The sequence below is a fragment of the Micromys minutus genome (genome assembly GCF_963924665.1).
Source record: "Micromys minutus genome assembly, chromosome: 11".
NCBI classification, from domain to species: domain Eukaryota; kingdom Metazoa; phylum Chordata; class Mammalia; order Rodentia; family Muridae; genus Micromys; species Micromys minutus.
This window is the reverse complement of record NC_137980.1, coordinates 24,356,663-24,382,401: the sequence shown is the minus strand read 5'-3', so window position 1 is coordinate 24,382,401 and position 25,739 is coordinate 24,356,663. Positions and strand designations below refer to the sequence as shown.

Here is a 25,739-nt window from a genome sequence, read left to right as displayed (position 1 = left end):
AGGAAACAGAACAGGAAATGAGTTTCACAAAGGGTGGCGTGACTTTGGAGTGACATGTTTTCCTGGTGTCTTTAGTGCTTTAGATACATAAATGTTTAAAGGCTTTTGTTTATTTTTTTCCTTTCCCAGCTTAATGCTGTTCATCAGCAACTACAAGTTCTGTCCCAAGTTCCATTGCGTAAGTTGAAGAAAAAGAATGAGAAGTCTAAAAGGGCACCCAAAAGGAAAAAGGTTAATAACAGAGATGAGAACCCAAAGAAAAAACCTAAACAAATGAAGCAAAAGGAGAAGGCCAAGAGCAGGTAAGCATGCTCAGTGAATGGGTCTACCTAGAAGGCGAGCTCAGTGAAGGACCACACATTTAGTCTATGTAAGGTCCTGGTTCTTTCGCCCTGCCTAGACTAATCAATTGATTAAGATAAAACTAATGCCTGTGTGGTGAGGGTTCATTGTATAAAATTCCCACATCAATAAAAATATGTTTTAAAAATAGGAAACAAATATATAATTTTGTTACAGTCAACCAAAGAAGAAGAAGCCACTTTTGAAATTGGAAGAAGAAGACAATGCGAAGCCTATGAACTATGATGAGAAAAGGCAGCTGAGTTTGGACATAAACAAACTGCCTGGAGACAAGCTTGGTCGAATAGTTCATATAATACAGTCAAGGGAGCCTTCCCTGAGAAACTCCAACCCTGACGAGATCGAGATCGACTTTGAGACTCTGAAGGCATCCACACTTAGAGAACTGGAGAAGTATGTCCTGGCCTGTCTCAGGAAGAGGTCGCTGAAGCCCCACGGTAGGCCAGGCCCCGCCCAGTCTCTAGGTCCCACCCCACTTTGCCTCTAGGCCCCGCCCCACCTCCAGGCCCCTCCCTGCACTCACGGTTGCTCCTCCTCTCACAGCAAAGAAGGTTGTCAGGTCTAAAGAGGAGCTCCATTCTGAAAAAAAGCTGGAGCTGGAGAGGCGGTTGCTGGACGTCAACAATCAGCTGAATTGTAGGAAACGGCAAACGAAACGTCCAGCAAAAGGTAGGTGGCGGTTTCTCCCGCCCACCCGTGAGCCCTGACCGCTGTTAACGCTCCCTCTTTTGCAGTGGAGAAGCCTCCGCCGCCCCCGCCCCCGCCGCCGCCCCCGGAGCTGGTGAGTGGATCCCGTCTGAGCGACAGCAGCAGCAGTGGCAGCGGCAGTTGCAGTAGCAGCAGCAGTAGTAGCAGCAGCAGCAGCTCGGGGTCCGCGAGCAGCAGCAGTGACTCTAGCTCCTCCGACAGCAGCGATTCGGAACCAGGTTAGCTGGCTCATAGGTGTCGCCGTGGTGGGGGGAGTGGCCTTTTCCTGTTGAGAATGTTTAGAGGAGGACCTGTGCTTTAGAAGCTAGCATCCTTAGTAAAATGCACCAAGAGCCTCACTCTTTCCTTAAAAGAGATACCATGTTGAAAGGACGTGATTGGGCCTGCTTGGGAGGTCTCTTAGGAGATGTAGGAGATTGAGATAGAAAAGCAGTGAGTGCTGCTTTCACTTCTTAATGAAAACATTATTTGGGACATCTCAGTGTGTTTGTTCCCAGTGTACTTTGGGTCACTCTGATGTGAAGTATGTCCTGTTTGGACACTGCTTTCTAAGTTGAACTGTCTTATTAAGAAGCCACTCACCCCAAAATTTGTATAGAGTATTTTTTAAATTTATGTTTCTTAACTATAGATCATCACCTTTCATATAGAAAAACATAGAAGTACCACATTTTCTTGTGCAGTTTGTCAGTTGTATTAAACAAGGTGGCTCATGTTTTCTTTGGTTTTCCATTACTAGTTGTATAGCCGCCGTGCGGTCGTGTGCACGCCATCACTGGTGCTCCATTTTAACCAAGCAGCAAATGCAGAGCACGGGGCAGTTTGTTTTATTGTTAATGGGATGTTTCTTGTGAGGTTAAGTTCTTTTTAATTAAAAAGAACCCCACAGAAACTCCCGTGTAAAGTTTTTTTTTTTTTTTTTTTTCAGTTTGTAGTCACAGTCTGCTTCCAGTAATTCTGGTTTCCTTTGGTTTAGTTTTATTTATTTATTTACTTATTTTTTTTTTTTATTTATTTATTTTGTGGAGCTAGTCACTGCATTTGGTTTTCACATTTCTGAGTATGTAGTGTGAACAATTTTGTAAAATTTTAAAGAATTTTTACTTTGGTTAGAATTTGTTATTTTAATACATTTAAAAATCATTTTAGAGTTCTTACTATAAAGTATTTCTTATATTTGACTTCTAAGCATAAAACAATACTGGAAAATATCCAAGTTGCATTTAGTATTCTAAATTGTAATTAACCATTGTAATTTCATCTAATAAAGCATTTGTGGCCTAATAAGTTACAGCACCTTGTCTTTTATTTGTAGGATAAAACTATTACTCTATTAGTTGAATTTAACCTTAACAATTTTAATAAATGCTTTGAGTGTTAGAAAAAATACCACATAGAGATTTTTGGTATAGCACCTTCTTTCCTTCCTTCATTCCTTCATTCCTTTGTTCCTTCTTTCCTTCCTCTTCACTGACTGTCTTTGGTTACTGTGTAGCCTGACCTCACATTGTAGGCCAGAGTGGACTTGAACTCAGCAATCCTTCTGCTTCTGCCTTCCAACAGGTGTGCTGTTCCACACCAACTCTTGATATAACATTCTAGTATATTACTTGAAGAGAACAAAATGTTTATCATCGTCTATATGTTCTTAAAATGGTACAGCTCAAACTCAGAATTCTAATCCTAAAAACATTGCTGAATTTGTATCTGAAGACCAGCATTCATGGTTAGTGTCATGTTTTCCAGAGAGCTTTGCTCTGGTTCTGTGGTGGCAGGACTAAGACACCCGTGCATTCCAGCACCGAGCCATGTCCTCACTGGGTTTCCTGGGTTGGTCTGGCACTTGTGCTTTAGCCTAAGCCATTCTTGAACTTGCAGAACAATTTTGTAAAGTTCAACAGAAGGTTTGTTTTGGTTAGGATTTGTCATTCTGATATGTTTTTAAAGACATCGGGAGCTTTATTATAAAGTATTTCTTATATTTGACTTCTGAGCATAAAAGAGTACTGGAAAAATTCCAAGTTACATTTATGACCCTCAAGCAATAGGTTGTAAGCCTGCACATGTAGATTACTCTAGAAACTTTAAAAATATATAGTTAAAATAAAAGCAACAAAGTGTATCCTCTCTCTTGGCACTGTAGTGTGAACCCAGGTTTTATACAATATACAAGGAAATCTATTCAACCACCCAGGTACATGTGCTCCTCAACTCTGTTTGTTTGCTTGTGTGTCTGTTTTGACCATCTTACAAATCATTTGTGACTTCTTACACTGAGATCAGTTTGTCTTCACAGTAGGCACTGAAATTGTCTTTTGCTTTTGAGATGGAATCTCACTGTGTAGCCCTGGATAGACTCAAACTCCTGTTCTTTTAATACTTTAATATTAAACTGATATCTAATAACTACTTCACTAATACTAAATACTTTAAAATGCCATACAACTTATTAATTTCTAATGTATAAACTAAGAACATTTTTACTTCCCTGAAAATAACAATAATTTTAAGTAGGATTATAAGTTAGAGAGAAAAGATAAGTCAGACCCCCATTAATGCAATATTTTTGTAAAAAATAATGAAAGCACCTCTGTCCTTGATAGTGTATACAGCAGTTTCGAGTAGTAGATGACAAACATGTTGCCAACTTTTATTGTTTGGTGGAAATGGGTTATTTACCCCCTCAGAAAGTGAAAATTGGGTATATTAACAAAACATCAAATAAGAATAAAGCCAGGTTTAGTGGCAGGTACTTGTAACCCCAGCATTCAGGGAGCTGAGGCCAGCACGAACAAGTGATAAAACCTTGTTTCGATAAAACAGAAATTAACTGAAAGTGTCAGTAAGATGCTGACTTTATAATTGATAGTAATTTGTTCAGAATGGATGCAGGTGGGTATCATGATCCTGAGAGTCTAGGTAATAATAGAAGTCAATTTTCTGAAAGCTTTGGGGACAATATATACTTTTTTATTAAACAGCTAATTATATTTTTAATTTATCTACATTTTAATGCTTGTTATACTGGGTTTGTTAACATTTTATTGGCATATGTTAATTCTATTTAACAATGGTTTATTTTGATATTTTTCTACATGCACATATTTTGATAATACTCACCTGTGTCCCCTTCACTTCTGTTCATTCCCTTTCTTTTTCCAACCGCTGCCCCTTCTTTCTATCTCTCTCTCTCTCTCTCTCTCTCCCTCTCTCTCTCCCTCTCTCTCTCCCTCTCTCTCTCTCTCTCTCTGTGTGTGTGTATGCTTGCATGTGAGTATGCATGAGTGTGCTTGTGCATGTATGCTTGAGTGTGAGCTTGTGCGTGTGTCCCAGTGAGTGCCATTGAGGATGAAAGCTGGTGGTTACCCACTGAGGAATGTTTCTTCCCATGTACCAACTGCTAACTGCCTGTCCATTCTCAGTTCAAGGTGGGCCCACAGCTTCCCCCTCCCTGGCAGTATAAAGGTATCAACAGCTCAGTCCTACAGCAGTTTTTCCCTGGATAATTTTGGCTACTAGACTATAGCAATTTTGTTTTTGTTTCCTTTAGTCCAAACCTTTTAGATGTTGGGTATCAGAACAGGCAAGGGCAGATTCCTCTTGTTAAGTGTCTGTTCTTGCTGTATTGTGGGTTGGTTTCTCTGAAATAGTGCTCTATTTAGGTGTGGCAAGATTTTTAAAAATGATGTCCTAGTTAGGGTTTTGATTGCTGTGGTAAAAACACCGGCACCAAAGCAGTTGGAGAGGAAGGGTTTATTTGGTGCACACTGCCACATGGAAGGGAATCAGGACAGGAACTCAACCAGAGCAGGAACCTGGAGGCAGGAATAGCTTAGTCAGCCTGCTTTATTATAGAAAATAATAATAATGACCAGGGGTGGCACCACCCACAGTGGGCTGGGCCCTTTCCCATCAGCCACTAATTAAAAAACACTCTCTATAGGCTTGGCTGCAGCCTGATTTTAATAGGGGGTGTTTTCTTAGTTGACTTCTCTCCAGTAACTGTAGCTTGGTCAAACTAACATAAAGCTAGCCAGCACAGGCACTACTGAAATCACATGAGTGTTTTATGTAGCTTCAGGGCTGTTTGTTCTGAACCACCCAAAGAGCTACTGCCCATTACATTGAAACTTCCTTTGTACATTTAAAAAAAAAAAATGCTCATTTTCACTTGGCTAAGAAGTACTAATTACACAGTACAGATTTCCAAGGAAAGTCTTGCTAAAAAAATCTAGGAAAGTCATTTAATTATCATTCCAAGCAAGATATTTTATTTGTCTCAAGAAAAAAAGTTGCAAATGAAATCCCAAATCTTTCTAAAATAAATATGAGAACCTGCAGACCAGACTGCAAATTTTATTGCAAATTTCCATGCAATTTGATCATTTAAATTTTTTTGACTGACATCAACATCTGCAAACAGTCATGTACAGATAAATCAAGAACATTTATTAAACATTGGTACAAATATAAAACCTTTAAGTTCATTTTTTATGTCTGTCAAAGTACCAACTGTAAGATTCATGATATGGATGAGACTTCAAAATAAAATTAATTCTGGCATAGCTTGTTTGGCTGCCCTAGTGCTCAGGTAGGGGCTGTTCAGACAGTTGTGACATTCATCATGCTTGGGTGACATGATAAAGCGGAATATATTTGAGTTATTGAGATAACCCTATGGCTCACTGGCCTTAGCACTTTATCTAATAGTACAGAATAGTTTATTTAGGGCATGTGGGAGGGGAATTGAGGAAGTAGAGACAGAGGGAGGGAAAGGAGGAGAGGCCAGCCATGAACAGATGGAGAGAGGTGGGGGAGGGGACGGGGAAAGGGACAGAGAGGGAAAGGGACAGAGAGGGAAGAGGAGGGAAAGACGAGCAAGAGGGCCTCAGCCCTTTTATCCAGGCCTATTTCACTTCTGATTTGCACACTCAGATTGTGACGGCAGGCGGTCATCCTTGAACAAGTTCTAGGCCAGCCCAAACTGCATAATATGTCCTGACCAGGAACATTAGAATGGACTAAAAGCTTTTTATAATACTATGTCTAAATCTGGATTTGAATGGGCAGGGTGACAGGCATGATTGATGCTCTTTAAAATATACCAGGAATTGGAGGTGATACAGCCACAGAATGGTTCAACAGTTTCAACAGTTGAGAGCCCTGAATGTTCTTCCAGAGGACCTGGGTTCAGTTCTCATCACCCACATGTGGCTCATACCCATCTGTAACTCTGGGATCTGATGTCCTCTTCTGGCTTCTGCAGACACCAGGCTCACATGTCACACATATGTATATACTGGCAAATAGTCATATGTAGGAAGTAACCAATATTTAAGGCTTCTAAGGTGCTTATTATATTTGAGAATAACTGTAGTTGTTTGTTGTTTTGTGGCTTTCCCTTTTCTGACTCAAGTTGAAATCTTTGTAGAAGGAGCAAGTTTTATGACTAGTTTGTTCTTAATGTTAAAGAACTACTAAACACAAGGAAAATGGCTAAACGTTCTTTAAAGGAACCAAATTGCTTAGTAGGACTGGTTGTCAGTGTTTGTAAACCACTAGAATGTGATATGGACAAGTCCCTCCATTCCTCAAGGCCTGCTGTCTCTGTGGAGTGAGATGCAGCTGCATTCCAACAATTCAGCCCTTCATTTCTGCAGACGTTTAGAATGGATCTGATTCGCTGCTCTAATATCAGAGATGTTGCTAACTATCTCTTCTGTGTGTGACGTCATACTCTGGCTTTGCGTTGTGGTGCCTCTTGGGATTTTACTCCAAACTGGCTTGCTAGTGACATTTGGTGTCTCTGGTGCATTGGCATTACCTATCAGTACCTTGATAGTTAAATGGGTGCTTTTTACCTTTTAACTGACTCCTCACCAATTTCAGCTTTTTTTTTTTCAACTCTAGTAAGCTTTTTGTGTAGTTCAGAATAGAAACTTTGTAACAAAAATTTTAAATTAAGTTTTTGAGAGATGTGAAATTCAAACACAACATGTATCATACGCGTTTGATTCATGATTTATGTTCATTACTAGATGTGAGTTTCTTAATGTAGGCATAGATATAGTCAGAGAAATTAGTGTTAATAGATAATGTCTCCCAAATCTGGTAGATCTTTATTATTAAATGAAATATGTTAAGCTTAATAGTGAAAATGTGCATATATGTTTTAATTCCTAAAACCAGAAATGCAGTTTACTTCGCCATGGTCCAGGGAACTAATTGCCAAGATTAAAATCAGAAGCCAAGTACTGAACCATAGGCTCTCCTCACTTACTTGCTTATGTGTGAATAAAGCTTTCAAGTATTAAACCGCTGTAGTGCAGTGCTAAGCACGCTGTATGAATGAGGTAATGTTGAAAGTCTTGCTAGTGTCTTCAGATCTCGAGGTTCGAATTTTTATAAGCCTAAGTGTTAGTTTTATGTGTCATAAAACTAAGGAAGATATCCTTCAGCTTTTCTCAGCAGAACACCAATATACCATGTCATTTTTATTTCACCAAGGTGTTTGTGTTGTCGGACATTGTAGTTTAGGTGCATGCTTGAATAAGATATGTTAATGAATATGTATGTTATTATATTAATGAATGTGCTTTTGTTTTTTGTTCAAAGCTGAAACTGTAGTTTCTCCTTTAAGTGTGAAGGAGTCCTGGATCTCTGCCCTGTGTGTTCAGTCTCTCCCCATGACCCATCTACCCAACCCCAACACTAAAATCAGTCTTGGCTGAGTGATACTGGTTCATGTCATTTTAAATACTTGAATTCTTTAAATTAAAGCGCAGCTTTGAGTGCCATTTAGCAATGTTAACAGTGTCGAGCATCACATATTTTAAGAGAGGAAAGAACAGTAGCACATCCAGTGGAGACTGATGGCATTTCAGAAGGCAGAAGGTAATTATTAAATTAGAATGCTTTAAGTTTGAATAACATTTGATGTTGACCAGCCTTGGTACCCTTGAACCTGAACCAAATACTGTTCGTGGTTCATGACAGCCGGCTTGGAGTGGTGGGTCCAGTCTTCTGCGTCACCGCCTGGCATCAGCCTGTGCTGGGGAGGTTGGCACAGTAAACAGAAGGAATCCTGCCGTGCTACGACGGGCTTCTTATATTTGCCTCTACTTCCAATGTCAGCTGCACAGATATTTTGGGGGTAGAGGAGGCCCTGAGAAACACTGGTTGTCTGGGGGCCTGCAGGTGATAGAGAAGGCTGCGCACAGATTGAGCCGCTCACACAGACCATGCTCAGCTACGTAGTGAGTTTGAGGCCACCCTGGGCTATGAGACACTGTGAAAACAAACAAAGAGAAGACCTATCTGTTGTCATCTAGTTCAGACTGCCAAGGATGTTTCAGGCAGATGGTCATTATCGTAGGGATCTTGGAGTTCAGTAAGGACATCAGATGTTTCACATATAAGAAATGCACCACTGTGCCCTGGCATATAATAACTAACGTGAATTTCTCTTGTGGTCAGTTCTCCGTGATTTTACCTAAGCCTTATGGGGCTTCACTTACGGCTCATTCGATGGTGTAGTTAATTGGTGCCATGTCTAAAACTTTGAGCTCTGTTTGTGACTTTCTTTTCAAATGCTCCCGGAGCTCCTTACAGTCAAAGAGCACACTTGGATTTTTGACTGAACATAACCCAAAGTGAAATTTCTGAATGGGTGTTTATTTCATTCTGAACAAAGAAGTTTGGAGAAATAACTTTTCCCATTTAAACAAAAGTAGGCTAATTTAAATAGGGCAGAATCTGTGACTTTAAGAATTTTGTATTAAAGACATTCTTTTGAAATAAGCTTTTTCTTTTCCCCCCACTAGCCTCAGTGATATTTTCTTCTTTTTTCTTGGAAAATAATAAAAAGGATTATGATTTTGATGTATGTATGCATCTTTCAATCACATCAACATTTATATTTATCACTATATATTTTCTGTGTTGAAAACACTTAAAAGCTACTATGTTAGCAGTTTTCAAATATGTATTATATTACCAACTATAGTCACGTTGTCACAGAGCTCCTGAACTTGGTCTCTTGTCTACTTGAAAGCTTTACCTGTGATTGATGTCTGCTGACTGGGGGTCATTCTGGTGGGTTCTTAGTTTCATGTTGCTTTAATTCTAATACAGAAAAACTAACTTGGTAGGGCTTTTCTTTTAAGCTTAAAAATGTTGAAATAATTATCTATATATGTTTTCAGAAATATTTCCTAAATTTACTGGAGTAAAACAGAATGATTTACCTCCAAAAGAAAGTACAAAGGTAAGTTGAGTCTTTATTCTTAGCAGTAAAACTGGGTGTGTGTTGTAATAGCCAGTGTAGTAGTCAACTTTCTTTACAGTGTCTTTTTCAAGGTTGGTAAGTGTGGTTTTGCACATAAATAGTGTCCCCACTGAGGAAGCAGAGGAAGGAGGAACACAGATTTAGGCTAACCTGAGCTATATAGCAAGAGACTAAAAATAAAAGGGAAATAAAACATTTCTTATTTTGTTTCTATTAAAAAGTCATTGTTTTCAGTCATTAGCTAGGTGTTCAAAGACTTCCTCCCAAAGGCCATTGACTATAGACATGACTTGGCTTCCTATAAGTCAAGCAGTTTAGTAAAGTAAGTTTTAGAAACTTCAGCTCAGCCTAAGGCTGTGAATGTAGAGGAACTTCCTTGGTATAAATACTGGGTTGTGAAGGGTCCTGTGTAAAACTTCTAGACAAAAACTAAGAAGAAGGCAACCCCCAGGGCTCTGGAGATCCAAGATCATAGGCATCCAGCAAGGAATTTATTCCTCCTAGACCTTGCCCTTCTCATCTACAGGGTCTGCCCTAGCAGAACTGTGTGACTTCAGGTGTAATGCATTTTCTAAAGGTACCATGAAAACATCGTTGGTCTGCTGCTTGTGTCTTGTGTTCCAGTTCTCTAAATTATGCCTTTGTGTGGTTAGAGTCTAAAGGAGAACTTGATCTTTGTCTAGCAGTTACAGTCTTCTGTGCAAGGCATAGCCTCTGCTGAAGCTCCCCTTGCTCAGCAGAGCTCAGCGCCATGTGGAGCTCCGGGGAAGCACTCCCAGCAGATGCTTGGTAGCCAAGTGTCACAGCATCTGCAGGCCACGGAGAACACTGCATCTGTGCAGACTCAGCCTCTTTCAGGTAAGAAACACAAGTCAGCCTTTTGGGCTGAAAATGGACTCTGGAGGCCATGTGTGGGGACACAGTGGTGACGTCAGAGTTAGACACCCAAGGATCACTGGATGAGCCAGGTCCAGGAAATGCTTTATATGCATAAGCTCTCACAATTATGCAAGCTATGCGAAATTTGGTGTGGGTGTATAGAAAAATCTTTCCCTCCCCAAGCATAACCATATTTTAGCTACTTTGGTAAACACTGCTCTCCCGCGTGGAAAGCAGGCTGCAGTGGAGTGGGGGCATAAAGCAGGTTTTCTGTTTTCCTTTTTGTCAGAGGCAAACACACTCCAGCCTCTCCTTGACCTCAGTGTGTACCCAGGGATGGCCTTGAACCCCAGCCTGGGAGGAGCACAGAGGTCTCGATTCTCTTGTTGCTTCTGGTGCGAGATTCCATGCTGCTCTGTTTTGTCTGTAACTCAAATTATAGCTCATTCTTGAGGAGAAAAAAATGGAAATCAAGAAAAACATGGATTGAGTACCATGCTTGTAGCTCAGTGGTAGAGTGTATCAGCATATATGAGGTCTCTAGTTCAATTCCCAGTTCCCCACCCCCAGAATGCAAAAGACCCTACAAACTGAGTCAACCATAAACCAGAGAGAACGAGGCAGATTGGTGGACCAGCTAAGGCAGGTGGAGTGTGTCATAGGACGAGCATTTACCTCCTGTGAGAAGAATGAGAACGTAGGGCTTTTCTGGGTCACCATTTCTTTCAGACTACCATAGCATTTTGACTTTTAATTTTTATGCAACAAGGAACTTCAAACAGAAACGTGACAAAAAAAAAAAAAAAAAAAAAAAAAAAAAGAAAAAAAAGAAAAAAAAAAAAAAAAAAAGATCAAGAAACCCACAGGCGTGCATGAGCCTGAGGTTCAGTTCCTAGCACTGGGGAAAGAGCCGATAAAAAATTTATTTAAAAAAAAAAAAAATTTGCTGCTTACTAAATAGTGGGTTAAGTTGGAGATATTCTGATTAGTCAGTACCAGGTAAGAAAGCTGAGTTTGTAGTCTAAGTCAAGGTTGCTACAACCAAAACTAATGCTGTGAGCATAGGAAGGTGGTTTTGTAGCAGGAGGTATGAGACTTGAGTTGACCTGACGCACAATCTAACAGCTGGCAGAAGTTGAGGTAGAGCTCATCTAGCTTTCCAGCTGGAACCAGAAAAATCAGATGTGGGCATCTGGGGTTAAAGAGTCTAACATCATTTAAGTGTTGCCACAAGTAATGAAGATAAATTGGTTGTAATTTAGGAAGCTATAGGAAGGGAAGGAAGGAAGGCAGGCAGGCAGGCAGGAAGGAAGGAAGGAAGGAAGGAAGGAAGGAAGGAAGGCAGGCAGGAAGGAAGGAAGGAAGGAAGGCAAGCAGGCAGGAAGGAAGGAAGGCAAGCAGGCAGGCAGGAAGGAAGGCAGGCAGGTGCAGCATGTAATACTAAAAACAACCTACCCTACTGATGGCTAGGTGGTGGCTGGCAGCTCCGTCTGTTCCCAACTGGTTCCCTGACCTGGAATTGAACCTGGGCTGTGGCAGTGAGAGTGCCAGATCTGTAAAGGGAAGCTAGGGGTAGGTCTTGAGAGCAGAAGGGGAGACAATGAGATGTTTCAGTGAGTGCTCAAAAGAAAGGAAAAGTAAAAGGTGGAAAGACACCTCTCAGGCAAGCTGAGCACTGCACCATGAGGCACTGTGTTGGTTATGGTAGGTGGTCAGCATGGGCTCACAGACAGGAAGCACACAGGAACAGAGGTGAGGGTTCCAGAGAAAGGAGAGTCATCACTTTCATGACAGTGTTGCTCCCAGATGGACCCTCACTGCCATTCGAGGTTTCAGTGACCCTGTTCTCTTCATCATCCCGCTTCTCTGAATGTTTCCTGCAGTTACCTTTGCTATGACTGCCTTTAGATACCATTGATTGATAGCCTTAACTTGTGGGGTTTTTTTTTTTTTTTTTTTTTGAGACAGGTTTGTACTGTGTATGTAGCCCACATTATTCTCACACTCACAGTCTGCCTACCTCAGTGTCCCAAGTGCTGGGAAAACAGGTGTGTGCCTCTGGTATGGGCCAGCTGCTCCCTTTCTATTTAAGTACAGAGCATTCCTCTCAGACTTGCTGGCCTTCCGTGGTGTGCTGACCACAGCCGCCCTGCTTACCCACCTGTGATTCTCTAGATAGACGGAAAGGCTGAGTGACAACCTGCTGGAGATTGCATCTGGGAAATCTTTGGGGTTTTGTTGTTGTTTGCACAATTCAAATATATCTAACCCCATGTATGTTTATAAAACGCTAGTGAGATCTTTATTTAAACATCACATAACCACTGCAAATCATGTAAAAACAAATTCCTGCTTTTCAATCCCCAGATTTTAAAAAGGGCTTTATTTACTATTTAATTCTTATGTTGTATGTGTGTCTTTCTGTATGTTTGTCTGTGTACCATGTACATGCCTAATGCCCACAGAGCCTGGAAGACAGGGTCATAGTCCCTAGAACTAGAGTTATAGATATGTATATAAAGTTATATACATCACTGTGTGGGTGATGAGAACTGGGCCCCAATCATCTGGAAGAACAGCCAGTGCTTTTAACAGCTGAGCCATCTGCAGCCTTCCAACATCCAGATTTTAATCTTTCCCTTTTATTTAGTGATAACGATAACCACACTGTTATCGTTATAGTTGAGAATCATTCTAGAATTTTTACTTTCTACACACACTCTACTTCCTAAGTCTGGTGGCAGCTCAGAAGGAATGTAGTTCTGCACTTTCCTTTCCCATCCCACCTGAGCTTAAGAAGTGCATGTGTGTCGGATGTCCAGGGTCGTGTGAAGTTCTCATGTGTTGGGTGTCCAGGGTCTAAACATAAGGTCTTGAACCCTTACCTCCTCTGACAGTGTCACATTATCTTTGTGTTCTGTTTCTAGCTCTCATCAAACCTCATCAGATCTGTCCTGTCACACCTCCTCCAATTCACTTGAACCTCTCCCTGCATGTCTCCTCCCAATTTCATATCTTCCTCTTCTAAATTGACAGAGTCCGGTCAGTGCTGACTGCTGTGGGGTGCACACTGACAGATGGCACCCATCAGTAGCCACATCACCAAACAATGACTCTACAGCAGCGGCTATCAACTGCCCATAGCTCCTCTGCTAGGGGTGGGGCTTGTGAGCTCCTGTTCTCTATGCTGAATGCTGACCAGCTTGATCTTGTGCAGGTCTTGTTCAGATAACCATTGTGAGCTTGTGAATGCAGCTTCTGAGTCATGTCTAGAAGACAGTTGTCCACTGTGCTCCTACCCATCCCTGTCACTACCTCTTCCATGCCACTCCCTGAGAAGGAAATTGGCATATAATCCATTTAGAGCTGAGCGCTCAGAGTCGTGTATTCTCTGCACTTTGAAGAATTATATGTCTTTCTGCATTGCTGCCCACTACAGAAAGACTTCCTGACCAAAGTTGAGAGCACATATCTATATGTATAAACATAAATAATGAGAAGACATTATGACCGTTTAACACGATATCTGTAGGTTCTCCTCTATGGTCTTCGTTATTCCCAACCATGAATTTTTGACCAAGTTTACACTGCAAGATATGAACAGACATTAGATAACAGAGAGCTGCTGGTCGCCCCCGTGACAGCCACAGCACCAGTTGGCACATTCTGCCTGGTAGGTTGGTAGTATAGTATCCATTGTCCTAGGCTCTCTATTGGCTGCCGAGATAGTGTCATGTCCTGCCTCTCTGGAAGCCTTTCATTGGCTTACCAGGGGGAAAGCAGAATTTTTATGGCTAGTTTAGCCTCTGGAAGTGAAACCAGCCTACAAACTGGAGAGCTCCTTATCATGAAAACAGGCCTGCTCAACATCATAGTATGCCAACCCTTCATGGTCCCAAAACAACAACAATGACAAAAAATCCAAGGTCACTTCAAGTGAGAAATGCTTACTTTTATACTATAACCCAACAGATAACATAACAAAGGCATATTGAAGCTTAGTTATTTTACTTAGTCCACATATACATATATATGTAGATAGACATATGTGTGTCTGTGTGTGTATGTGTGTGTGTGTCTCCTTATTTTGTTCTCTTTTTCTTTTTTCTTAATCAGGATCTTATAAGTAGTACAAGCAGACCTTGAACTTATGGCCCTCCTGCCTCAGCCTCCTGGCTATTGGGATCAAAGGCGTATGCCACTATATCTGGCTATTTTATTTTTATGATGTCTGACGTGGAAGGAAAAGAGAATTAAACTCCAGATCAGTACCCTGAAGTACTTGTATTATTCCTTTCTAAAGAGTATGTGCTTCTAGGTGATTGCAAACGAGTATTGAATGGCTCCCCTGTGGTGCACACCTCTGCTGAGAGTCACACAGTGCCGGAGCCAGACTGGCATGCTCCTGTGCAGAAGGTAAAATAGCGTGATTGTTCGAAAATGTTGAGAGGACTTGGGATTTAATGAGATCGTCAAATACTAACTTAAATAAGATTAGATCCCTACGCAGAACTTCTGCTTGTGTATCTCAAGCCGCTGTAATCAGTATCTTCCTTTGAGTGTGGCTGTGCCATCAAACTGTCTTTTAGTTTGCATAAGAGACCATTCTCCAGTTATAAGGAATATTAAGTTGAAAGTCACAATTTAGTTTCTGGAAACAGAAAATTTTTACTAATTTCTCAGTGTTTTGGGGACATTTACTTGGTAAAGCATTAAGAAAGGGGCAGAATAGAGAAATGTGTACAGACTTCAGACTACAAATACAGAGAGATTTATCTGACTTGTCAAAGTTGAATAAAGTGGCAAAAATGTGCCAGTCTCATATTTAAAAAGAGAGAGAGAGAGAGAGAGAAAGACCATTCTCCTTCAAAGCACACACTGGCAGCTCTCGACTTTTAGATGTGTGGGACTCTTTAACTGTGAGGTCCTGTTCCAGGCCTTAGAGACTAATTTTTAAACTTTGAATACACTGCATCTTTTCTTCTTCCTCTGTACTCAGAGCAGAAGCCTCGGCTTTACTTTTTCTTTTTAAAGGTTTATTTTATGTGTGTGAGTACACTGTCACTGTCTTCAGACACACCAGAAGAAGACATCAGATCCCATTACAGATGGTTGTGAGCCACCCTGTGTTTGCTGGGATTTGAACTCAGGACCTCTGGAAGAGCAGTCAGTGCTCTTAACTGCTGAGCCATCTCTCCAGCCCCAGCTTTACTTTTTCTTAAGATAATTGTCTGGGCAAATTATCTAGCAGTTTAGCCTGTTAACATGCAGAAGTAAACTACATTGAAATCGTTTGTAACCTTGTTATTTTAGTTTGACCTTAGATAGAGTTTAAATATCTGTTTTTCCCAACTAAAGTTAAAGTCCATGAAGACTTTTACAACCTTAGCCTGCTCTATTACCAAGTCAGAAGATAACATTTACCTTCCAAAATCCGATTGACATCTAACATAAGCTGAATCAATATTTGTCATTTTAGGATATAAAGATTAAGAATGCAGACTCTTGGAAAAGTTTAGGAAAGCCCGTGAAAGCATCAAGTGTACTGAAATCTTCAGATGAGCTTTTCAACCAGTTTAGAAAAGCTGCCATAGAAAAGGAAGTAAAGGCTCGGACACAGGAGCAAATGCGGAAACACCTGGAACATAATGCAAAGGACCCAAAAGCATCTCAAGAAGATCAGAGGTCTGTGGCTTACTGGTGTTGGTGAGGCCTTGGGGGGCAAGGGAATGTACTTGCCTTTTGTCAACTTAGTGTGGTTTAGTTGCCTAGTAGAACACACAACAGATTGTTGTTACAAAAAGTATATCTTATATTTCTTTAAATTATTGTATCTACTTAGTAGAAGACAGAAATAGCAAAGAAATCAAGCTAGTAAAGATGTAAATGTTACCAAATTATAATGGCCTTATTTCCCAGAACTGTCTTTCAAGTTTTTCCATTCTACTGTTGGAAGACAATGCTGTGTTGTGTGCAGGGTTTTCTAAACCTTTCCCTTTTGTTGTTAATATATTCTAACCCATGTAAAACCTGTCATTCAGAAGTAAAGTTCAGGGCTTTAGAGATGTATATAGTTCAGTTAGTGTAATGTTCACTAACGTGGCCGAGGTCCTAGATTTGATTCCCAGTGTGGTACTCGACTGTAATCCCAGCAAGGGGAAGGCAGGAAGATCAGAAGTTCAAGGTCATCCTTAGCTACATAGGGGCCACATAAGATCCTGTCAAAAAAGGAGGAAAAAGAGAAGGAAGAAAGGGAAAACAAGAAGGATGCCTAGACAGTCGGGAACCCAGGACATGGATTTCTGTTGTTTAATTGTGTCTTTATGATAAAAATTGTAAGGATTTTGAAACCTACTTTCAGCCATCCTATTTCTTTAAGGGAGCTTGGAAGTGGATTGACTCTAGAATCTTTGTCAAATAAAGTGCAAGGCAAGTCTCACGGAGAAGAGCAGAATGAACAGCAGCCACCATCACCATCGGAAGCTCAAGACATAAGCAAGCCATGGCTTCTCAAAGACCGGAACTTAGCAAGGGAGAAAGAGCAGGAGCGTCGGAGAAGAGAAGCGGTGAGTGCATGCTAGCTCGCTAAGCCTAAGAAAGGAAGGGCACATCCACCCCTCATTTCTACAGTGAGCACATAAAGGAAGCAACTGGCTTGTACAGGAGGCTCATGGTTACTACCCTAAGAAACCGCAGACCCATCAGACAGGGCATGCCTTCCTGGTCAGTGTTTCTCTAGGGGACAGCACATAGCATACAACTCTCCTCAACAGCAAGGACTCGGGTGATTCAGCTTCAGAGGCTGTCATTCACAGGCTCAGTGCAACTGCACTTGGCACTGTCATGGTCCTACTGTGTCAAGTGTTGCATGACATGTCTGTTTCCTCCCGTCTGAAAACACCATTCCAGGCAAATCTTGCTTGATGAACCCATGAGTGTAACTGGAATTGTTCACAGAAGCAGGCGTGGGTGAGGGTCATGTATAGGAAAATGGCAGCTTTTGGGCATCTGTATACTTCATTCTCATCTCCAACAGTTAACTGCTTCTGTATCCCCAGAAAGGGGAAGTATCTCATTCACCTTTGAGCCTTCTCCCCTTCCATAAGGAAGTGCCCAATCTTGTGAGGGTCCCATGTGTATAATGCTGCTGCTCTGATTTTAAAGGGCAGTCTGCCATGCCTAGAGGAGACAGACTTCAACAGCAGTATCAGCACCAGCATGTCACTGTAACCCTGAGTTCCCTAAGGCCATAGTGTGGGGCTGGAGAGATGGCTCAGTGGGTAAAGCACGCACTTGCTGTGCAACGAGTGCAGATCCCAAGAACCAACCTAAATGCAGGGTGAGCATCTCCACAGTCTCCTACAATCTCCACACTGGAAGGTTTGAGACAAGAATCAGCAGAGAAAGTGGCTAGCTAGACACGCAGAACCAATAATGAGCTCTGGATTCTAGAGAGACCAATCTCAATAGAGTAGATGGAGGGCAAAGCCTTTCCCACAAACCTGTCAAGTAGTTTCCCTTTTATTTTCATGACTTTCACAAAAATTGAGTTTCCGCACAATCCATTCTTTGTTTTCAGAGTCTGGTGTTTGCTGAACATGATGGTTTCCAGTTCTATTGGCTTTCCTGCCCACACAGGAATCCACTCTTCTAGTAGCTGAGGGATACTCCACTGTAGATATTGACAAATGTTGTCTATTCATCTGTTAATGAGCACTTAGCTACTGTGAATAGTGCTCCAGACTGTGGTGGATGTTCATGTGTCCGTTATCTAGTGATGCTGATTCCTCTGGGCATATGCTCAGGAGGGCCAGGACTGTAGGCTTATTTTTTTTTCTTTTTTAAGAACATCCAGACTAATTTCCATAATGTTGTTACTAATTTATATTCTCAGCATTCCTTAGGGCTCTCTACATACCTGCGATCTTGCTGATTGCCATATGACTATGGTGAGATGGAATGTCAGTGTAGTGTTGGCTCCACAGTGGTAGAAGAGGCTGAGCGTTGGTTCTGCATTTGTTGCCATTCAGTCTTGTTTCATCTTCTCCTTTATGGGTTAGATGGGCTTTCCTCATTCGCACATTCAATTATTTGTCCTTTTAGTGTTTGATCTGTCTGTTCTGAGTGGCAGTCCCTCATCAGATAAATAGCTGGCAGGTTTCGACATTCTGTAGACTGTCTCTCCACTCTCATTCCCTGTGCTTACTGATGTTCAGTTGTTGGTTTAAAGCAATTGTGTTTGCCAGGCCTTGCCAGAATTCCCAGGCTATAATCCTGAACAGTCACTGTCCTGTGCTTAAATCTTGAAGCGTTCTGTTTGCTATGATACTCTCAAGTTCTTAAGTCTGTTCATTTTCTTCTCATTCTAGACTTTGTGTTAACTCACTGATCATTTGAAAGTGAATTGTTCAGTCTGCACGTGTTTGTGCAATTTCTCTTGCTACTCACTTTTAGTTTTAGTCCATTATGATCTGATTAAACACAAGAGATTATTCCATGGTTTGGTATTTGTTAAAATTTTCTTGGTGGCCTAAAATGTGATCTGGTTTGGAAAAGCCAGTTAAATGAGCAGGTATGAAAAAGAGCACATTTTCTGTTGCTACTGGATGGAGTGTTCTGTAGATCCCGAGTTCATTTGATCCACCTCACAGTTTCACTCTGAAGTTTATGAATATTTGTCTGAAGGATCTATTGATGGAGTTACAACTGTAATTGTGCATACCTATGTTTAAATGTTTCTTCTTAGTTGTGGTATTTATTACATGTTAACTTCCTAGGAAACAACAAATGAAAATCTGCCTACCTTGCTCTCTCCTTTCTTTCTTCTCAGAGAGGACCTCAGCTATGTAACCTAAGTTGTCCTGGAACTTCCCGTGCTCCTGCCTCAGCTTAAATACTAGGATTAGAAGCCTTGGCCTCAATCAGAGATGACCGACATTAAACAGTGGTTGCTTTACTCTTTATAGTGCTTTGGATCAAGCCAGACTTTTACACCTGTTATGAGTGTGACCCACATCTTCTGTTCAGTTTATTGTAGAACACTGCCTTGGTAGAACTTCTGCCAGGGTAGACATGTTCTGTTGTTTGTTTTCAAATATTTGTGGGATTTGAAGAGAAAGTTTTGGGATGTATCATGTAATAGAGACTCACATGGTATCTTGTTGAGGCAGACTTATGTGGTGTTTTGCTGGGGCAAGACCCATGGGAGGAAACATGGTGTTTGGAGAGAGTATCAGTAGAACTCAGTAGACAGTGATTAGAAACCTGCAGTTCTAGCCTTGCAGTGCTTCACTGGTCTTGAGTCTTCAGTGATTGTTTCTTCATTGAGAGGAACATGGCAGAGAACCGCTAGTTCTGGTTTTTCCCAGACCCATGCTGATTAGGTGAAGGCCTGGCTGTTTCTGCTGGATCATGTCACCGCTGTTGATTTGTGTTTGGTATCCTGGCATCACTAACTAGACTGTTGGTATTCTGACAAATGGAAATTAAAGTCACCTCACAAAATTACCTCTAAACAGGTCCACATCTCCTTGTCCTGTTTACCATCTTTTCTCCCCTTTCTTTGGATGGTGGGCTGGAAGGGTGGGGGTCAAAATGTTTAAGAACACTTATTAGAAGTAGGTTTTAAAAAATCTAAGCCTACAGGGATTGTTTTTCTTTTGGAAAGGTAAATGGGGAACTTTTTATTAAAAATTCTTGAGTCCTCTTGTTAAGATTTACAAAGTCCGGACTTTCGTCACCTTCTAGTACTTTTCCTAGAGTTCAGTGTCCCCTAATAACCCAGCTTGGCCTGATGGCATTGCCAATATCCTAAATTCTTCTCAGGACATTTAGCAGCACCCCAAAGTCCACATCACGTCAGTCTCCATCATCAGCCCTGTAGTCTTCCTACACAGCCAACAAAAACTCCAGTTCACATCCAAGAAGCCAAATGACTAGCTACTAGGGCTTTTACATCTCACTGACCTATGACTGTTCGGAGGGACAGAACCCTTTTACATTTTCCTGTTTGCCATTACCTGTGATAGAGAACCTTGAAGGCTGTCATTGGAAGTGTGTTCCCTTGCTAGTGCATCCCCACTGCCCTTCACATGTCACTCATTCCCGTGTACAAAGCTTGTGCTAAATCTATACCAAATACTGAAGCTTTCTCTCAATGAATTCCAGAGTTGCACGACAAGAGAAGTATAAGAATATAGCAACCACACTTCCAGTGATTGACCATGTTTTCTCATGTTAGCTCATTTCTCAAAGATAGCTAATATGTAAATGAGCACTGTTCCTAGTACTGTCCTGCAGTGTGAGCATATTCACATGAAGCATGTTCATGAAGAACACACTTGGGTAGAATGTATTACAATTAGTGCCAGAATCAGTGAAAGCTCATAGCTTTTAGATTTATATATTATGGTTCTCTCACAGGGATTGTATTGCTTAGGATTACATTAAACTTTAAAAATATTTGTTTTATTTATTTATTTATGTGTGTGATGCACATGAGTACATGTATGTTTACAAGTGTGTACGTGTGTGTGTGTGTGTGTGTGTGTGTGTGTGTATGTGTGTGTGTGTGCCAAGAGTCCAGATGAGTCAATCTGCCTGGCTAGAGTTACAGGCAGTTGTGACCCATCTGACACGGGTGCTGAGAATTCGGGTCTTTTGTCTGTGCAGTGCACACCCTTAACCACTGAGCAATCATTCCAACCTGGTTAAAGCAATTTACTGTGTCTAGTGCCTAGTGCCTCCTAGATTACAGGATTAAGCAAGGCAGCGTACTCGAACCAAGGCTGGCCTTGAACTGAAGATCTGCCTGCCTCTGCCTTCCAAGGGCATTTGCCATCCCCACCAGCTTCAGCTTGCAATCTTAGCAACACTCCCTAAGTACTGAGAGAGAGGCTCTTAGTGGAGAATTGAACTTCATATTCACTTTCTTGTGGCATTTTATCACATGGATAATATATTTAAAGGAATCATCTATATTTTTAATTAAAAATTATAGATAAGGTCATTAAGTTAGTTATTTATATTTTGCATGAACCTTTTTCAAATATATAACTATGTGTATATAGCTGTAATAAAGTCATAAATCTTAAACTAATTAGAATCTTTTCTTTTCTACAGATGGCGGGTACCATTGATATGACTCTTCAAAGCGACATTATGACAATGTTTGAAAATAACTTTGATTAAAACTCAGTTTGTAAATTAACTATCAACTTTAAATGAAAGGTAAAAATGTTTGCAGTGCGTGTGCTACAGTGATTACTCAACACAAGAATGTCAATCACAAACTGTGCTCTGACTGCCCTAAGATAATTAAATATTTTTCATTTACATTTTTAAGAAATATATTCTTTTAATGACATAATTTATAAAAAGTTTTGTAATTTTGACCTCTAAAAGTGGATAGATTTTATTCATTCTAAAGAGGACTGTCAGTGATGTATTATAGTCCTGATCTAAGTCTAAAAGGGATCATCTGATTGAAGAAAAAGGAAGAATATATAAAAGTATATAAAACAGGTTTTGTTGAATTTTTAACTTTTGCTGTTTGTGTAAACCTGTTTGTTGGTTTGTGTCCTTGTTTGAGACAGTGTCTCATATACACAGGCTGGCTTTGGTGAACTCAGCAGTGTTGCCAAGGCTGGCCTTGATCTCCTGATTCTCCTGCCCTTAGCTCTCACGTGCTGGACTCCAGAAGTGTGTCATTATGCCTGACTGAGTTTTTTACTTTTCAAAGAGATATGTGTCTGCTGTCAGAATTCTAACAGAGCTTCTAACAAGTAATATTTGGTTTCCATGTGAGTCATGATGTGTCAGATTCTCTGCTGGTTCCATCCAAAAGCATTTCATACTGCCTTTTGTTTTAAAGTAATATTAGCTATGATTTGAAAGGTATTAAATTTTAAACAAAATAATAGTAAATATTGTATATGCAAGCTTCTGTAGGAATGTGTCAGACATTTCTTAAAATGTGTAGGTGATAGCAATGAATATTTGCCTAGTTAGGAGAATTATAGCCTGTGGAACATTGATGTTTTGTCATTTTTCAAACTGCATTAATGTCTAAGCCATGTGTCTTCTCTTTTAAAAGTTTAAACCTTTGAACATTTGAAATATAGCCTGATTAAGGCAATACTGTGATATGATCTAGAATACAAATTCAAAGTGTGTCCAGACAGGGCAGTGTGCACCTGCTGTGACCCCAGTACTTGGGGTGGGGGGCTGAGGCAGAGAAGGAGGCACTGCTGATAGCTCAAGGCCAGCCTGGTTCACATAGCAAGCTTCAGATTCTGGTCATAGCCAGACCTTGATCAAGAAGAATCAAGAGACAGAGACAGAGAATAAGATGGTATTGCTTTCATGAAACAGCCAGAATTAAAGTGATAGCTATTTTATTGTACCTATTTTCTACTTTTTAATTAAAATTTTTATACAATATATTCTGATCACAGTTTTCCTGTGCTCAACTCCTCCCAGATGTTCCCGCCCACATAACTACACTTTCTCTCTCACCGGAAAACCGGCAAACAAACCATAATGTAAATAAATAACAAAGAGAAAGCACAAGAAACATACACACACACAAAATGATAAAAATACAAAATCAGAAACCATAATATAAAAGTAAAGGACCAGGGAAAACCCAAACAGACAATATCAGACAAAAAGCCAAGGTCATTTTGCATTGTCCACTGACTGCTGGGTCTCGGTCTCTCTTTAAGAGTGGTTAATATGCCCAGCAAGACTTCACTGAAGAAACTAATTTTTTCCTTTACAAGCAGATGTCATTTGCAGCTAATTTCTTGGTTATGGGCAGGATCTGTGTCCACTCACCCCTCTCAGTAGTAGGACCCCATCAGACCTTAACCAGTGAGTTTATACATGTCAGTCCTGTTGTAACCAGAGGACACTGCTTCCTGTGGTCATCCATCACCCCTGGCTCTTACAATCTTGCTGCCTTCTCTTCCATAGGTCTCCTTGAACCTTGAGGAGAGGGGTTTGATGAAACATCCCACTTAGGACTGAGTATTCCAAAGTCTCTCCCTCTCCACACATAGTCCAGTCGTGGATCTTTGTTAGTTTCTGTCTACTCCAGGAAGAAGTTTCTCATGTGATGGCTGAGAGAGACACTAATCTATGAGTATAACAGAATATCACTAGGAGTCAGTTTATTGCCATGTTCCCTTAGCAAAACAGCACTGTGGTTTTCTCTTAAGCTCATGGCCTATCTAGTCTTAGGCCAAGCATGGGTTCCATTTCCAGGATGGGACTTAAATCTAATTAGAGAATGATTGCTGTTGTGATTTGTATGTGCTTGGCCCAGAGAGTGGCACTATTAGGAGGTGTGTCACTGTGGGCATGGGCTTTTAAGACCCCCGTCCTAGCTTCCTAGAAGCCAGGCTTTTAGCAGCGTTCAGATGTCTGCCTGGATGCTGCCATGCTCCTGCCTTGATGATAATGGACTGAATCTCTGAACCTGTGAGGCCCAATTAAATGTCATTCTTATGAGTTGACTTGATTATGGTATCTGATCACAGCAGTAAAACCTTAACACAAATAATTGCTCACAGCATATGTTTATTTTATTGCACCAGAATATCATGCAGGGATTCTATTATTGCAGATCACTATCCCAAGCTCTGTCCTGTCCACTGAGTCTGGGGTTTATCCTGCACAATGTCAGGAACATGTGTGGTCTCAGGAACATGAGTGGGTTGGCACTTCCCAAAGGAGCCATATTGGGAACAGGGTGTGTTGTAGGATGCCTAAACCAAATGAAGGAAACATCTCTGTAATCAGTAGAAGGCACAGAAACAACCCAAAACTAAAGTTTGATTTATTTATGTATACTAGGCTTTTGTGCATGGTCTTTGTACCACTGGCATGCCTGGTACCCATGGAGAACAGAAGAGGGTTACAGATCCCCCAGAACTGGAGTTATGTATGATTCTAAGTTTCTGTGTAGGTGCTGAGAACTGCCCAAGTTCTCAGTAAGTGCTCCTAACTGACAGGACATCTCTCCAACATCAACAACCTATAATTAGATATTAAAGAAGTATCAAGAGGGGAAAAAAAAGACAAGGCCAAATGCTATGAGTGTTCCAACCAAATGTTCTGAGAATAAAATAAGAGGCTATCCAACACTCAGCTCACAATGGACTACAGACTACAAAGGGAGATGTGTGCCTCAGCAAATCACCAACATTTACCCAGGAGACCATATATATGTGTGGTGCCTGCTGCTGATACCACCGATGAAGGTGCATCACTGCAGTAGGAGGAAAAGGTTCCCAAAAGAAGGCAAAAGAGTCAACTCATTGAACATGGAAAAGTTGAGCTGCTGTCTTCACCCTTCCTTCTAGTGTCTTTGATGCAGAAAGATACTGCTACCAAAAGAGAAACATAGACACCAGCCCAGCCACAAAAACCTTTCATCTGCAGTGTTACCCTGCCTGCAAGATGTGCTAGGGCAATGGTGGCACAAAGGTTGTGGGAGTAACCAACCAATATCTGATTGACTTAAGACCCACTCCATGGGGCTGGTGAGATGGCTCAGCGTTTAAGAGCACTGACAGCTCTTCCAGAGGTCATGAATTCAATTCCCAGCAACCACATGGTGGCTCACAACCATCTGTAATGGGATCTGATGCCCTTTTCTGGTATGTCTGAAGATAGCTACAGTGTACTTATATGTAATAAATAAATACATAAATCTTAAAAAACAAATAAAAAGACCCACTTCATGAGATGGAACTAGACATTGCTTGTATGACCAAGAACCTGTGACTAGGTATCTTAGGGGCCTAGAGGAAACCCACGTATACTCTTTTGGAGGGGGTAAAGTGCACCATCCACAGGGCTCTTCACGTTACATGTGAAAAATGTTACAAAAATCACAGCCATGTCTCAAAAGGCTTAAGAAATCACTTACTCTGAGCCAAATACAAGTGATCAAGGCTAAGAACATGGATTCAAGTTACCCTAATTAAGATTCTGCCAACATGAAAGCCGTCATCGCTCTCTCACAGTCACCAAAAAAAGCAACCTCAGGTCAAGGCTTTCCTCAGTGTGTCAGCATGAACTTGGTCACATAGCTTGCAGTGTGAGGGGCACTCTGTTACAGGTTCAGGATTTACGTCATTCTCTGTCACTGGTTCAAGTCTTACGTCATTATCTTGTGGCTGGTCTTGTCAATACAGTCCAAAGGTTTTTTACCTGGTAGTTGAAAGGATTTTAGGTCAGGTACAGAAATGGGCAATGAATGCCTTTTAAAGTAAACTGAGGTCTTCCAAGATAATTTGTTTATGGATCTTCAACATTCTAACTATTCATAATAAAAAATTCTACCTAGAGCATCAAGCCTCCCTCTCCTCCCATTGATGTCAGATAAGGCCATTCAATGCTACATATGTGTCTGGAGTCCTGGCTCCCTCCGTGTATACTCTGGTTGGTAGTTTAATCCCTGGGAGCCCTGGTTTAATCCAGTTGATACTGTTCT

General features: G+C 41.0%; 1 protein-coding gene across 1 annotated transcript in view; it reads left to right on the top strand.

Annotated features, from left to right (window-relative positions):
* Positions 1-21,427, top strand: part of BRDT (bromodomain testis associated) — a gene marked incomplete at both ends in the record, with an annotated part of 41,335 nt that extends 19,908 nt beyond the window's left edge. The window contains 10 exons of the mRNA XM_080925732.1: positions 130-302; positions 520-800; positions 907-1,032; positions 1,098-1,289; positions 9,276-9,337; positions 10,042-10,216; positions 14,556-14,653; positions 15,717-15,926; positions 16,621-16,803; positions 21,359-21,427. Of these exons, the coding sequence (XP_080781858.1) occupies positions 130-302; positions 520-800; positions 907-1,032; positions 1,098-1,289; positions 9,276-9,337; positions 10,042-10,216; positions 14,556-14,653; positions 15,717-15,926; positions 16,621-16,803; positions 21,359-21,427 (1,569 nt within the window). The remainder of the gene's footprint in view (positions 1-129; positions 303-519; positions 801-906; positions 1,033-1,097; positions 1,290-9,275; positions 9,338-10,041; positions 10,217-14,555; positions 14,654-15,716; positions 15,927-16,620; positions 16,804-21,358) is intronic.
* Between the last annotated feature and the right edge of the window lie 4,312 nt (positions 21,428-25,739).